This window comes from Protopterus annectens, chromosome 1.part0 (genome assembly GCF_019279795.1).
Source record: "Protopterus annectens isolate FY-2018-M chromosome 1.part0, PAN1.0, whole genome shotgun sequence".
NCBI lineage: Eukaryota > Metazoa > Chordata > Ceratodontiformes > Protopteridae > Protopterus > Protopterus annectens.
Window position 1 is genome coordinate 718,276,562 of NC_056725.1, and position 12,573 is coordinate 718,289,134.

Genomic DNA, 12,573 nt, shown 5'->3' on the forward strand with positions numbered 1-12,573 from the left:
CAGAAGGAGAGGGTGAGAGACAGTGTTGAAAGCTTTATAGAGATCTAAAAATAGGTAGGAGACAAGTTTGTTGTTATCTATGGCAAGGGATATAGTATTAAGGAATGAGAGTAGAGCAGTAGTAGTAGTACTATGCTTTGGTCTAAAGCCATGTTGAGTAGGTGTGAGCAGATTTTCAGGGAGTAGGTAGTGCGTAACTTGTTTATGTATGCATTTTTCTAGAACTTTAGAGAGAGGAGACAGGATGGCAACTGGTCTAAAATTATTTATTTATTAACATTTGTTTACCAGGATTGTCCGACTGGACACAAGGTGTCCTTTATCAGTGGAGTCCTGGGGAGAAAAACTCCAAAGGTTTCATAGTAATTTGGTGAAATGTGTTAACAAAGTTTAACAATGTTTAACCAAAGTTTAAAAGGTTTAACATGTTATTTAGAAGAAAAAGAAACTGGTTACAAGATATATAGGAGAACCTAAGTACAGTATATATAATCAGCTTCATAGAAGAAAAAAAGTATGTTAGATAATTACATCGAGTTCAGTGTGTAGGGTAGAGTACAAGACTGTGGAAATGTTCTATAGGGGTGGCTATGGATAATAGTAGAGGTGGTTTCAGGGAGGGTCATTGCAGTTACATAGTTGGTTTTCATGAAGTTGTGATTTAAGAAGTTTTTTGAATGTGGTAGAGTGGTTTTGTAGTCTGAGGTGTGGAGGTAGTGTGTTCTACATTTTTGCAACTGAATAAGGGAGTCCCCTGAGCTATTTTTACATGGAATGACTTCTACTAGGACTTTGTTACCTCCTTTATGTATAGGTAGAGTGAAGAACTGTTTCCATATGGAAGGGACTTTGGACTCTGAAGTGGAGCAGTTGATTAAGATAGATACAGGGAGAGCAAGAGAGTCAGCAGCTAATTGAAGGAAAAGGGAAGGAATGTTGTCGGTAGAAGCTGATCAAGATTTAAGTTTAGAGAGTAGGGATTTGCTGTAGCTAGTGGGTACAGGTTTGAGGGAAAAAGCATTTGATGAGAGTATAGTGGGATATGATAAAGAGTGGTTTGAAATATTATTAAAGGTAGACGAGTTGGCACTGGGGTTAAATAGTTTGGATATACAGTCAATAAAATATGGGTTGAAAGTGGAGGCAGTATCTTTGTGAGTCTTATCAGTACAAGGATTGGGGGAACAGGGACCACCAGGATGCACTATGTGGTTTAATGAATTCCAAAATTTTTTGGGGTTAGATTTCAAGGCTGAGGGTGGATTATAGTAGAAGTCTCTTTTATCTTTATTAATATACTTTTTGGTCTGATTTCTAAGTTCTTTGTATTTTAGCAAGTCTGCAGGGAGCTTTGTTTTGGTCCACATTTTCCATGCTCTGTCTCTATTTTTTATTAGGGTGCGGGTGGAATTTGATAACCAAGGAGATATACTAGATTTAATATGGACTGTGCAAAGTTGGGCAAGTGAGTCAATAATACTGAGAAAGGTGGAGTTGAAAGACAGGACAGCATCTGTTATCATCAATTAAGACACCAAGAAGATTTTGTTGGAAACTGTTTTAATTTAGGTATTATTGCTGATGAGATGTTGAAAGATATTTTCTGTGCTGACAGAGACAAACATTAATTTGTTTTTTTGGTATTTAAAAGTAGTTGACAGTCATCTAGCCAAGCCTCACCTGAGGAAAAAGACTTGCCATCTTGCAATGTAGAGATAGAGTTGGTCCAGAGATATGAGCATGGTATCATCTGCGTATTGTTCTATGGAGGCTTCTTTGGTAGCTTTGTGAAGATTATTTGTGATTATGGAGAATAGTAAAGGGTCTGGAATATCTCCCTGAGGTATGCCAACAGAGACAGACAGAAGGGAAAAGAGATCTGGTTTCCATTTTACAGTCTGGAGCCTGTTGCTGAGATAGCTGTGGAACCAGCTAAGAGATAAATGAAAGATTCCCATGGAGACTAATTCATGGAGCAGGCATTGGTGTGAAACTGGGTCAAATGCCTTTGAGATGTCTAAAAAGAAGGAAGATACCAGGTTGCCAATGTTTCTTTTAGAGTTCATGATTTTGGTAAAATTGAGAAGAAGAGTAGTGGTACTGTGGTGAGGTCAGAAACAATGTTGAGTGTTGAGAGGAAATTGTTATTATGAAGATGGGAAAAGAGTTGGGAATTAATACATTTTTCTAACATTTTGGTGAGTGAAGGTAGAATAACTATAGACTGGTAATTGGAGAGGTCAGTGAATGTCTCCCTGTATGTAGAGGGATGATGTGGATTTTTTTTCAGATGGCAGGGTAGTAGCTTTCTGTAATCGATCAGTTTATGTGTACTGATAGAGAGTATGCTATAGCATCTGCAGCAATTCTGAGATATTATGTTGGCAGGTTCTCAGCAACTGGTGTGGAATTTTTAGGAGGTGTTTTCTAATAGAAGAGGTAGATACTGGTTGGAGGGAGAAAGGATTTTGATGGTGATTAGTACTGTTTGGAATAGTGAGACTGTTGGGTGGATGTTGTCAAGTAGGGAGAGGGCAGAGTATATGAAATGTGTATTGAATTAGGTAGCTATAGGGACTGAGTTGGTAGTTGGTGAAGGAGGAGAGTGTATGCACCTTATTATAGATAATGTGTTAATGTGCATTATTTGATTGTCTCGCGGAAAAGGTCAGCAGATAATCACTGATGGTGTCAGGTAGGCAGCTAGCAGTGTTAATTTTGTTGAGAGTGGTAATAAGGATCCAGTATAATGTAGACTCCCTATCACTGTATTTGTCTATTTGAGAAACAGTGGTGATAATCTGGGTAAAACGAAAGAGACTGATGGAGAGTGTGGGAGAGTCAGAGTTGATAAGTAGGTAGGCTGTATTAACATTACTTATGATGATGTTTTCCTCATTAATATTATTAGAGATCCAGCACAGATTTCTTTTAGTAATGGGATGTTGTTTCAAGGAGGGATGTAGGTGGCAGTGATGCATATGCTGTTCTGTTTGTTGATTTACAAAGAGAGAATTATTTCAGCACTTGGAAAGTTGGGGTGGTGTATGAAGTGATTGCAGTGTTTATTATATATAATAGCCACATCACCAGCTTCATTTTTCTTATGCTGTCATTTTTAATGATATTGTAGCCTGGGGGAGAATTTCCTGATCTTTAGCAGCTTGTTTTAGTCAGGTTTTTGTGGCTATTAGTCTGTCAGGAGTGCATGAGGCTATATAGGTATGTAACTGTGGTAGTTTATTGTAGATGCTCTTAAGATTTAAGTTAATCAAAAGTAGACTATTACCTTGTTTAAGAAGAAGAGAAGTACTAGGGGTAGCTGAGGTGGTAGAGTTGCAAATTTGTACAGAGAGTCCAGGATTAGGATGTATATCACCATCAAGAGCAAGCTTAGATGAGAGATGTGGGAGTGAAATATTTTTTTTATATTTAGTTTTCACCTTTAAATTATTTGTGTTTAGTGTAGGTTCTTCTTTTTATTAATAATTAAAGAAAGTATGGATTGTGATAAGATTATAGGCTAGGTGCTGTAGCAGAGTGAGAGGGGATGGTTTAGAATTATGGTGCAGTGCTCTGGAGGTGACAGTGAGTTTGGGTAACAATGGAGTGTGATAAGATGTGCATGAGCAAGAATAGATAGTAGAGGTAAAGCTAGTAAGTTAAAGGGCAGCATAATGTAGTTATAGTGGACAAAGATAGGTTTGAAGAATTAAATAAGGGATGATCAGTAGAATAAATTAAGGTATTGCTGATTAAACTTGAGGTGGGTGGATGGAATAGTAGGGGGAGGATAAAAAGTAGAGTAAGGAGGGAAGGACCAAAAGAAAGGAAGTGTGATGTAATATAGTTATGTATAAGGGGGAAAAGCAAATAGGATGGCTGCAATGTGTTTGATTGGTTGTAGATATGGAGTGAGTGGGAAGTATAAATGTAGTGGTAGTGGAGGTGGGTGGGCAATGGTGGTAGGATAGTGGACCAAAGTGAGCCCTATCTAGGTGAGGGTGAATGGAACAGGTTCCAGACCCTTAGGGCCAGTGCACAGCCAAAAGCAATCAGTAGAGTTGACACTACTAGAGTTTGCAACCAAGTAACTAAGGGTGCTTACTAGCATAAATACTAAATAAATCTTAGATTCTGTAGTATTAAAAGTAGTAGAGTTAAAAACAATAAGGGTAGAAAGATATTATAATAAAATAATAATAATAATAATAATAATAATAATAATAATAATAATAAAATAATAATAATAATACAGCAAGTAGTTATCAGTGAAACTTCAGGGAATGGTAAACATAATAGTAATACAGCAAGTGATAATTAGTGAACCTCCAGGGCATGAAAAAGAACAAACAAACCAGTGTAGAACTGCCTATACAGGTAAAGAGGGAGAGTCACAAAAGCAGTTGCTGGAAAGAGCAAAGTGCAGGCTACCAGCAAGAGTAGGGTGCAGCTCATTAATTACAGAGGGAAGGGGAAGAGAAAATATCCAGGTAGTCGAGGCTAGTTTTGATTCTAATTCTGAAAAACAGCCAAAAGGTAGACTTGGTACTATTTTAAATAGAGCATGATTAGGATAACAGAATGAACAATTAAATTCCCCTTTTCCCCTTATACTGAGTAAAAAGAAAAGCCTGTAAGCTTTTGCAGGACTGGATGTTCTATTTACTTTGTTGTAGTTTTTGGTGGTAGTGGGGTACAGTCCATGGCTGCCTGGAATATACCAAAAATTCTATGGTTAACTGTTATAGAAATATGTATAAAGTAAAGGTGTAATTACATCATATGGTTTGAGTAAGCCTTCAGGGTGAGTGTGATCACATTTCTGAATGCCAAATGTAACACTGGCCACCTAGCATAATGGGGTGGAGATTTACACTCTTTATAACATTACATTTTTGTACAGTTTATTTACTAATTCCTACCTGTGGGGTAAACAGATATGTTACCCATAGATACCATTCTGACTGAGAATTAGTTTTATTTCTGACATTGCATTATTTGTGAAAACATGGGAATTGTGCCATGAAGGTCCCTTTTTGTTTATTCCTCTGTACATATGTTTGGAATCAAAGTGACCTCACTTTTCAGCTTTTGAGGAAATATATTAAATAGCCTCAGAACATATCTCCAGTGTTCCCAAAACTAATAGTTTGCACATAAAATAAGTGACATAGTGCGTCAGTAGTCAAGATCCCACCCTCAGTCTCAGTCCTGATCTCTGGTCAGTCTGTGGAGTTTTGAGTGGTCTCTGTGTTTGCACATGCTTTCTCCTTCCTCCCAAAAAGTATGCAATTCAAGTTGTGGCTGACAAGGCTCTCTGAAGACCAGTTCCTTTACATGAGCAACAGCAACATATAATAACAATAAAAAAAGATTAATTTACAAAAATACATACAATAATGTTTGGCTTTCTTCAAGAAATTATTTTACCTAATAGCTTTTTAATTGAACCTGTCCCTTTCAACATTTTTACCTGTGGTGGTAGTTAATGGATGTGCGTGTGCTTGAAAGTTATGTACCTGAATGTGTGCATCTGCTGTTCTGTCCAATAAATTACTGGCCAGTTTTTTTTTCATGCATCTACAAAGTAGTCCATTACAGATACCTCTCAACCGTCCAGATTTTCTCAAAATGTCCAGATTTTTGTCCTGTTCCTCATAAAATTTTGATTTTCTGGCAAATCAGCAAGAACTGAAATCAGAAAATAATGACAGCCATTTGGGTTTCAGGGTTCATACACTTCAGAAAATTCATGCTATTGTAAAACCAGTTATTCTGTCAACGTTCTAAGTTTGCAAGAGCGATATATATAAAAATGCCCACATTTTTGGACATTTGAAACCCCACCCCATTATTTATCACTTTGTCCATATTGTTCTAAAAGGTTGAGAGGTATGCATTAAGCTGTTTATTTTAGACAATAAACAGCTTAAGCATACCTCTCAACATTTTAGAACAAGAAATATGGACAAAGTGATAAATAATGGGGTGAGTGGTATGCATTAAGCTGTTTATTTTCTAAAACTGTAGACAATAAACACAGTCAGAAATAAAAAGAAACAGTAATTTAAAGTCATCGTCAGAACTTGCTACTTGCCACGAAATATTTTTCTTTTGCATATGTCACTACACTGCACCCCCTGACAGGATTTTCAGTGTATTTTCAATGCACTTTTTCTTGGTGACGCCTGACACGCATACTGCCTCCCAACCTCTTAGTGAAAGACATCGGGACAAAACCTAAAATAATGGTAGGACAAAGCCCCCCCCCCCCCCCAATAAGGACCTATTTAGAAAGTTGCTAGAGTTAGACAATTTGTGTTAGCATGTATTTTCTGAAAGACGTGAGGTCTGAAATTCAAACGTATTCCATTATTTTGCGGCCTCAGTCATCAGTGTGATTTGTCAGAAAACCACAAGTTTTACGACGAATAGACGAAAATATGAGGCATAAACCTGGACTGTTGAGAGCTATGACATATTCTGTTGCAGTTTCTCCATTTCTTTCCCTTGCCCAACGTCTCTCAGCCCTCTTGGTTGGCAAAGAGTTGGCCTACACAGTTTCCATAGAGATAGTGCAGTGTACGTTCTGCCTAAGAGTGCAAACCTGTTATTTCTGAACTTGCCCGTTAGTGTTATGATAAGAAAGACGTGGGCTGGGTTAACTAAACTAGTGGGAGGAGATTGTGAAACTTATTTGACTTTCTTAAAGAAAGGAATTACATGACCACGTATTTTATAAGTGACACAGAATCAACAGCGGAAAGGATTCTGATATTTGTTGGATAAGTATTTGTGTGTAATTGTCTGTCAATCCAAGTTGTTAACTCTAATGTGATTTTAAAAATTAGTATTTCGTTTCATTTTGTCGTACGTAATTGTTTACTACTGAACTATTTGGTTTTCATGACTTTGCACCAGGTCACACGTGTCGTTGTTATGCTGTTTCTGTAAGAGATCACTTATTTGCACTATGCGTACCGTAGAGCAGAGTGCCTTTGACCGGTAAGCCAAAGGAGATCTGCTTTTTTAATGAAGCGTCGTTCTCTCATTACATTTTATATCTAGTAAAGTATAGCATAGTTTGCATCTCATCATATGTATGTCAGAGGCGGTTAATACATACCTCTCAACTATCCCTGATTTTGACTGAAATTTATGTCTGTCCCTCATAATCCCGCCTGCCCTGAAAGTGCTGACTTTTGGAGAAAGAAAAGCTGATGAACTGCACTGTAATGACAACAATTAGAGTTACAGACTTCTTTTACTTTAAAAATGTATATTTATGTATTTTCTATTTTGTCAATGTATCAGGTTAATAATATTACTATATGAAAAGTGTCCCTGATTATTTCTGGATGTGTCCCTGATTGGTTGAGAGCTGTGGGGGCTGCATCACTTTAAGAGCAGCCTTTACCTACACTGTATTAAGTTGTCGTAACAGTGTATGTTGATTGTGTTGCTGCCTTGAGTTGCGTTTGGATCACAACCACCACTTTAGCATTTTAGGTAACATTATATTTTTCTTTTTTCCCTTAATATTTAAACAATCACAGCTTTAAAGTGTTAGAGGCGTGTCTTTCTCCATATCGACGTGATTAAAACTGGCCTCAGTGGCTCAAAGCTTTGCAGACAGCACAATGTCTGCAGAGATAACAGACGAAGTAACTCGACTGAGAAAACCCCGTTTCTCTTTCGAAGAGAACCAGATCCTAATACAGGAAGTCAGAGCCAATTACGCTAAACTCTTTGGGGTACGCAGCAAAAGGCTGAGTACAGCAGAAAGACGAGGAGTATGGGAAAACATTGCCACCAAAATCAATGCCATCACTAGCTGGAAAAGAACTGGGCAGGAAGTCCAGAAGCGCTGGAATGATTTGAAAAGGCGGACGAAAGAGAGACTATCCCGTGTCCCTCATTCTACCCAAGGGCCCAACACTGTGGCGACATGCGAAGAAACCCTGTCAGCTGAGGAGGAGTTGATCTTTGGCATCGTGGGGCCAGCAACTAGCGGTGGTGAAGGAGTGGACTGCGCAAGCCCAGCAGGAACGCAGCAGCAAGGTACATGGTTTTAAATAGTCCCCCTCCTGCCAAAGACGAGGGGGATATGTAGTCGGTTAGAATCCAGCTTTGAAGGAATACAAAGAGGGCTATCTGGCACAGAGATTGGCATACAAATGGCACCAGTGAAATACGCTTTTGTCCCACATTTTAATGAATCAAGTGGCCTTGGAAAAAGTGTTTCAGAATGTCATCGTTGCTGTGAATGTGTTCCTGGAAAGTAGGAAAATGTAAAGTTAATGAAGATATGTATGTGTATATGTGCGTGTATGCTTGCATGCACATTCCTGTTTTAATTAGTACCTGCATGTTGCACATAGGTAATTGCAGTGTTGGTTCTAATTTCACCAGTTAAATGATACTCTGCATCATTGGAAACCCACCTACTGAAATCTTCTTCTTTCAGCTTTTCCTGGTTAGGGGTCACCACAGTGGATCACTTGTCCGCTCATGATTGGCAGTGGAGTTTTTTTTTTTTTTTTACAGTGTCGAGTTGCCAGCCCAGCGTCCAACCTTCCACAGAAGACACACACAGACACACACACTCACACCTAAGGCCAATTTAGAGTGTCCAGTCCACCGACAGCATGTCTTTGGGATGTGGGAGGAAACCGGAGCACCCGGAGGAAACCCACGCGACCACAGGGAGGACATGCAGACTCCACCCAGAAGGCACTCCAGCCGAGGATCGAACCGGAAAACCTCTTGCTGTGAGGCGGCAACTCTAACCGCTGCACCACCGTGGCCGCCCTGGAAACACACCTACTGAAATTTTTATCAAAATTTCCTGATTGCATGCTGCCAGACTTTTTTTCGGAGTACTTTTTGCCCACATGTTTGCTGACTATAAAAAGCCTTCCCCAAATGCACTTGAGCCTGGGTGGCCCAGTGGTGGAGTTAGGAAGGTCATCTTCAGAACCAAGAGGTTGAGATTTGTCTGTAGAGATTGTCATTAAGTCGGACATGAGGGTTGCTTCTCTATATCCTCTGTTCCCACTGGGACCACTTTGCCTTCTTTGATGAATTTGCATTTTCCAATTAAGGCTACCACCACTCACTGCACCGCAGTACTGTGGCCTGCTCCATAGCCATATGTTTTGTCCCTTTCCCTGAAGGCTTGGTGGCCAGCTCCATACCCCTCCCCAGAATGGGTATACCCATCCTCTCGGCCAGTGGATGTTCAAGTAACTTCCCAAATTTGGTCACCTGGTCCAGGTAAGGCTTTAGTTGTATGGCCCAGACCTGAACAAAGTTCTGTTTTTTGTAAAAATTAGTGTAGAGAATGGGACTCTGCTTCACTGATGCATATTTTACAGTTTCACCTGGAAGCATAACAAGCAGGTCACTGCTAAACTGACTTGCAGTTAAACGTTGTTCAAATAATTTATTTCCTAGAGTTTAGTTGATATATTTAATACTTTATATCTTACACTGGTGTTTACCACACATCGTCAGTAGTCTTGTGTCAGTATTGTTTGCAGTGTGACCAAAATCAGCAGTTATTAACAGTTTGACAGATTTATAATGGTTTCTTTTTATGCTGACTTGCTGAAGGGACTTAAAAGCATGAACACCTGATTAGAGTCACTTTCCTAAAGCAAATCTGATCGTAATATGGAAACCAAAACGTAATGGCTAGGAATGCGGTTCAGAAGGAACTGCTAAGAAAAAAAATAGATTTTCAGAAGGAAGCAGTGCTAAGAACAAAAAGTCACTCCTATATCTCTCAACTTCTGTGCAGGAATTCTGGGTAAAACCAAAATTAATAAGGATGGGGACAAAACTGGTGACTCATTTTAAACATCACGCTAAAATTCACATAAAAGTGGTTAGAAGATCAGTCAACATACCCTTTAAATGCATTGCAGATAAGTTTTTTCTGAGCAATAAGATGTCTCAAACTCTGACTAGCATTATTGACTAACGAGGCAAAGGGCAAAAATGTGGCACAAAATGAAGGGTGTTCTGCAGAGTCAAGAACAGTTGAGAGGCATGATCACTCCTCTCAGTTGTCAAAGATGTGACAGAGATAACCAACTATGATGGCTGAGATGGAGGAAAATGTTGAACATGGGCTTATGTGTGTGTGTGAACCAGAAAGAGGTGACAAAATGGTGCAATTCATATTTTAAAGCTGTGGAATAGTAGTGGTCTAGTATCTGAGGTGAATAAAATGAACAAGAAGTAGGTACTGAACAAATATTTCTGACTTCAGTAAAGACTGTGCACATTGAAGCCTAATAAACCTGTAGTACCACACAGCTGTTTGTACTAAGGGATTGACAAACGTTTCCAGGATTTTATGTAGTCTGGTTGCAGTACTGCTGAAATGGATACTGACTTTACAATGCTAATCTAAAGTAATGATCCAGATGTGATGTGGGCAGCTACAAGTTAACTTCACCTCTAATAGGGGCAGGTTCTTTGAATAACTTACCTGGAAGCTGCAGTTAGCACTGATGTTTTGTTTGCATCTGAAAAGATTTTTACACAGAAGTAGTCTACTTTCACAGTTGCAGTGTTGTGAGTACTGGTGCTGTCTGCTAATGCCTTGATGTTAATACATTGCCTGTCATATTCTTATTCAAATTTCACAAACTACTAAAATGTCATCTAAACCAGGGTGATAAAGTTCAATATCTCCTTTCAAGTTATATTAACTAATCCCATCACAATCCCCCTCTGCTCTCTCATAATTCCTCCTACTTCTTTGTATGATGACCTTTATACAGAAGTCAGTACAACACCATAGCTGCGTGTATGTATATATATATATATATATATATATATATATATATATATATGTATATACAGTGGATATGTTAATATGCCAGGTTTTTGTGATATAAAAAATGAGACCACTATAAATCATTTCAAAACTTTTCCCACCTTTAATGTGACATGTAACCTGTACAATTCAATTGAAAAACAAACAAATCTGTTAGGATAAAAAATATAAAAAATAAAAAACTGTACTATAAGCTGGTTGCATAAGTGTGCACACCCTTAAACTAATACTTTGTTGAAGCATCTTTTGATTTAAGTACAGCATTCAGTCTTCTTGGGTAGGAATCTGTCAGCATAGCACATCTTGACTTAGCAATATTTGCCAACCCTTCCTTGCAAAAGCGCTCCAGATCTGTTAGATTACGAGGGCATCTCATGCACAGCCCTCTTCGGGTCACCCCACAGATTTTCTATTGGCTTTAGATCTGGGCTCTGGCTGGGCCATTCCAAAACTTTAATTTTCTTCTGGTGAACATTCTTTTCTTGATTTAGATGTATGCTTGGGGTCATTGTCATGTTGAAAGGTGAAATTCATCTTCAGCTTTCTAGCAGATGGCTGAAGGTTTTGGGCCAAAAGTGACTGGTATTTGGAACTGTTCATAATTCCCTTCACCTTGACTAAAGCCCCAGTTCCAACTGAAGAAAAGCAACCCCAAAGCATGATACTGCCACCTCCATTCTTCACCGTGGGAATGGTGTTCTTTTGGTTATGCGAAGTGTTGTTTTTGTGCCAAACGTACCTTTTGGAATTGTGGCCAAAAAGTTCAACCTTGTTCTCCTTAGACCATAACACATTTTCTCACATGCTTTTGGGAGACTTGATGTATTGTTTTGCAAATTTTAGCCGGGCCTGGATGTTTTTCTGTGTAGGAAAAGGATTCCATTTTGCAACCCTACGCCATAGTCCAGACATATGGGATATATGGGAGATTGTCACATGTAGTACACAACCAATACTTGCCAGAAATTTTTGCAGCTCCTTGACTGTTGCTGAATGTCTCTTGGCAGCCTCCCTGACCAGTTTTTGTCTTGTTGTTTCATCAGTTTTGGAGGGAAGTCCAGTTCTTGCAACGTCACTGTTGTCCCATATTTTCTCCACTTTCTGATGACTGTCTTCACTGTGTTCCATGGTATATCCAGTGCTATGGAAATTTTTTTATACCCTTCTCCTGACTGATACCTATCAACAATGAGATCCCTTTGATGCTTTGTAAGCTCTCTGTGAACCATGGCTTTTGCTGTAGCGGGCAAGTGAGTAAATGTCTGGAAAATCCTACTAGGACAGCTGAACTTTATTTGGGGTTAATCAGAGTCTCTCTAATTGATGGCAGGTGTGTACCCAAGAAGACTGAATGTTGTAATTAAATCAAAAGATACTTCAACAAAGTATTAGTTTAAGGGTGTGCACACACAACAAAGTATTAGTTTAAGGGTGTCACACTTATGGAACCAGCGTATTGTATGTTTTTTTTATTTTTTTCCCCTAACAGTTTGTTTTTCAGTTGAATTGTACAGGTTACATTAAAGGTGGGAAAAGTTTTAAAATGATGTATTGTGGCCTCATTTTTTATATCACAAAAAAACAGGAATTTTAACAGTTAATACTTTTATGCACAGGAAATCCACATGGCGTAATCATATGCTCCATAGGAGTAGTATGCACTCTAGGCATATTTTCAACAATATAGCAGAGAATCAGATGATTTGTGTTTCGAAACTATG

The 12,573-nt window shown here is 38.7% G+C and overlaps 1 protein-coding gene across 1 annotated transcript in view; it reads left to right on the forward strand.

The window, feature by feature from the left end:
- Positions 1–7,518: 7,518 nt before the first annotated feature.
- The window catches only part of LOC122794288 (myb-related transcription factor, partner of profilin-like), a 201,769-nt gene continuing 196,714 nt past the window's right edge, over positions 7,519–12,573 (forward strand). The window contains exon 1 of the mRNA XM_044062580.1: positions 7,519–8,064. Coding sequence (XP_043918515.1) covers positions 7,644–8,064 — 421 coding nt within the window. The 5' untranslated portion in view covers positions 7,519–7,643. The remainder of the gene's footprint in view (positions 8,065–12,573) is intronic.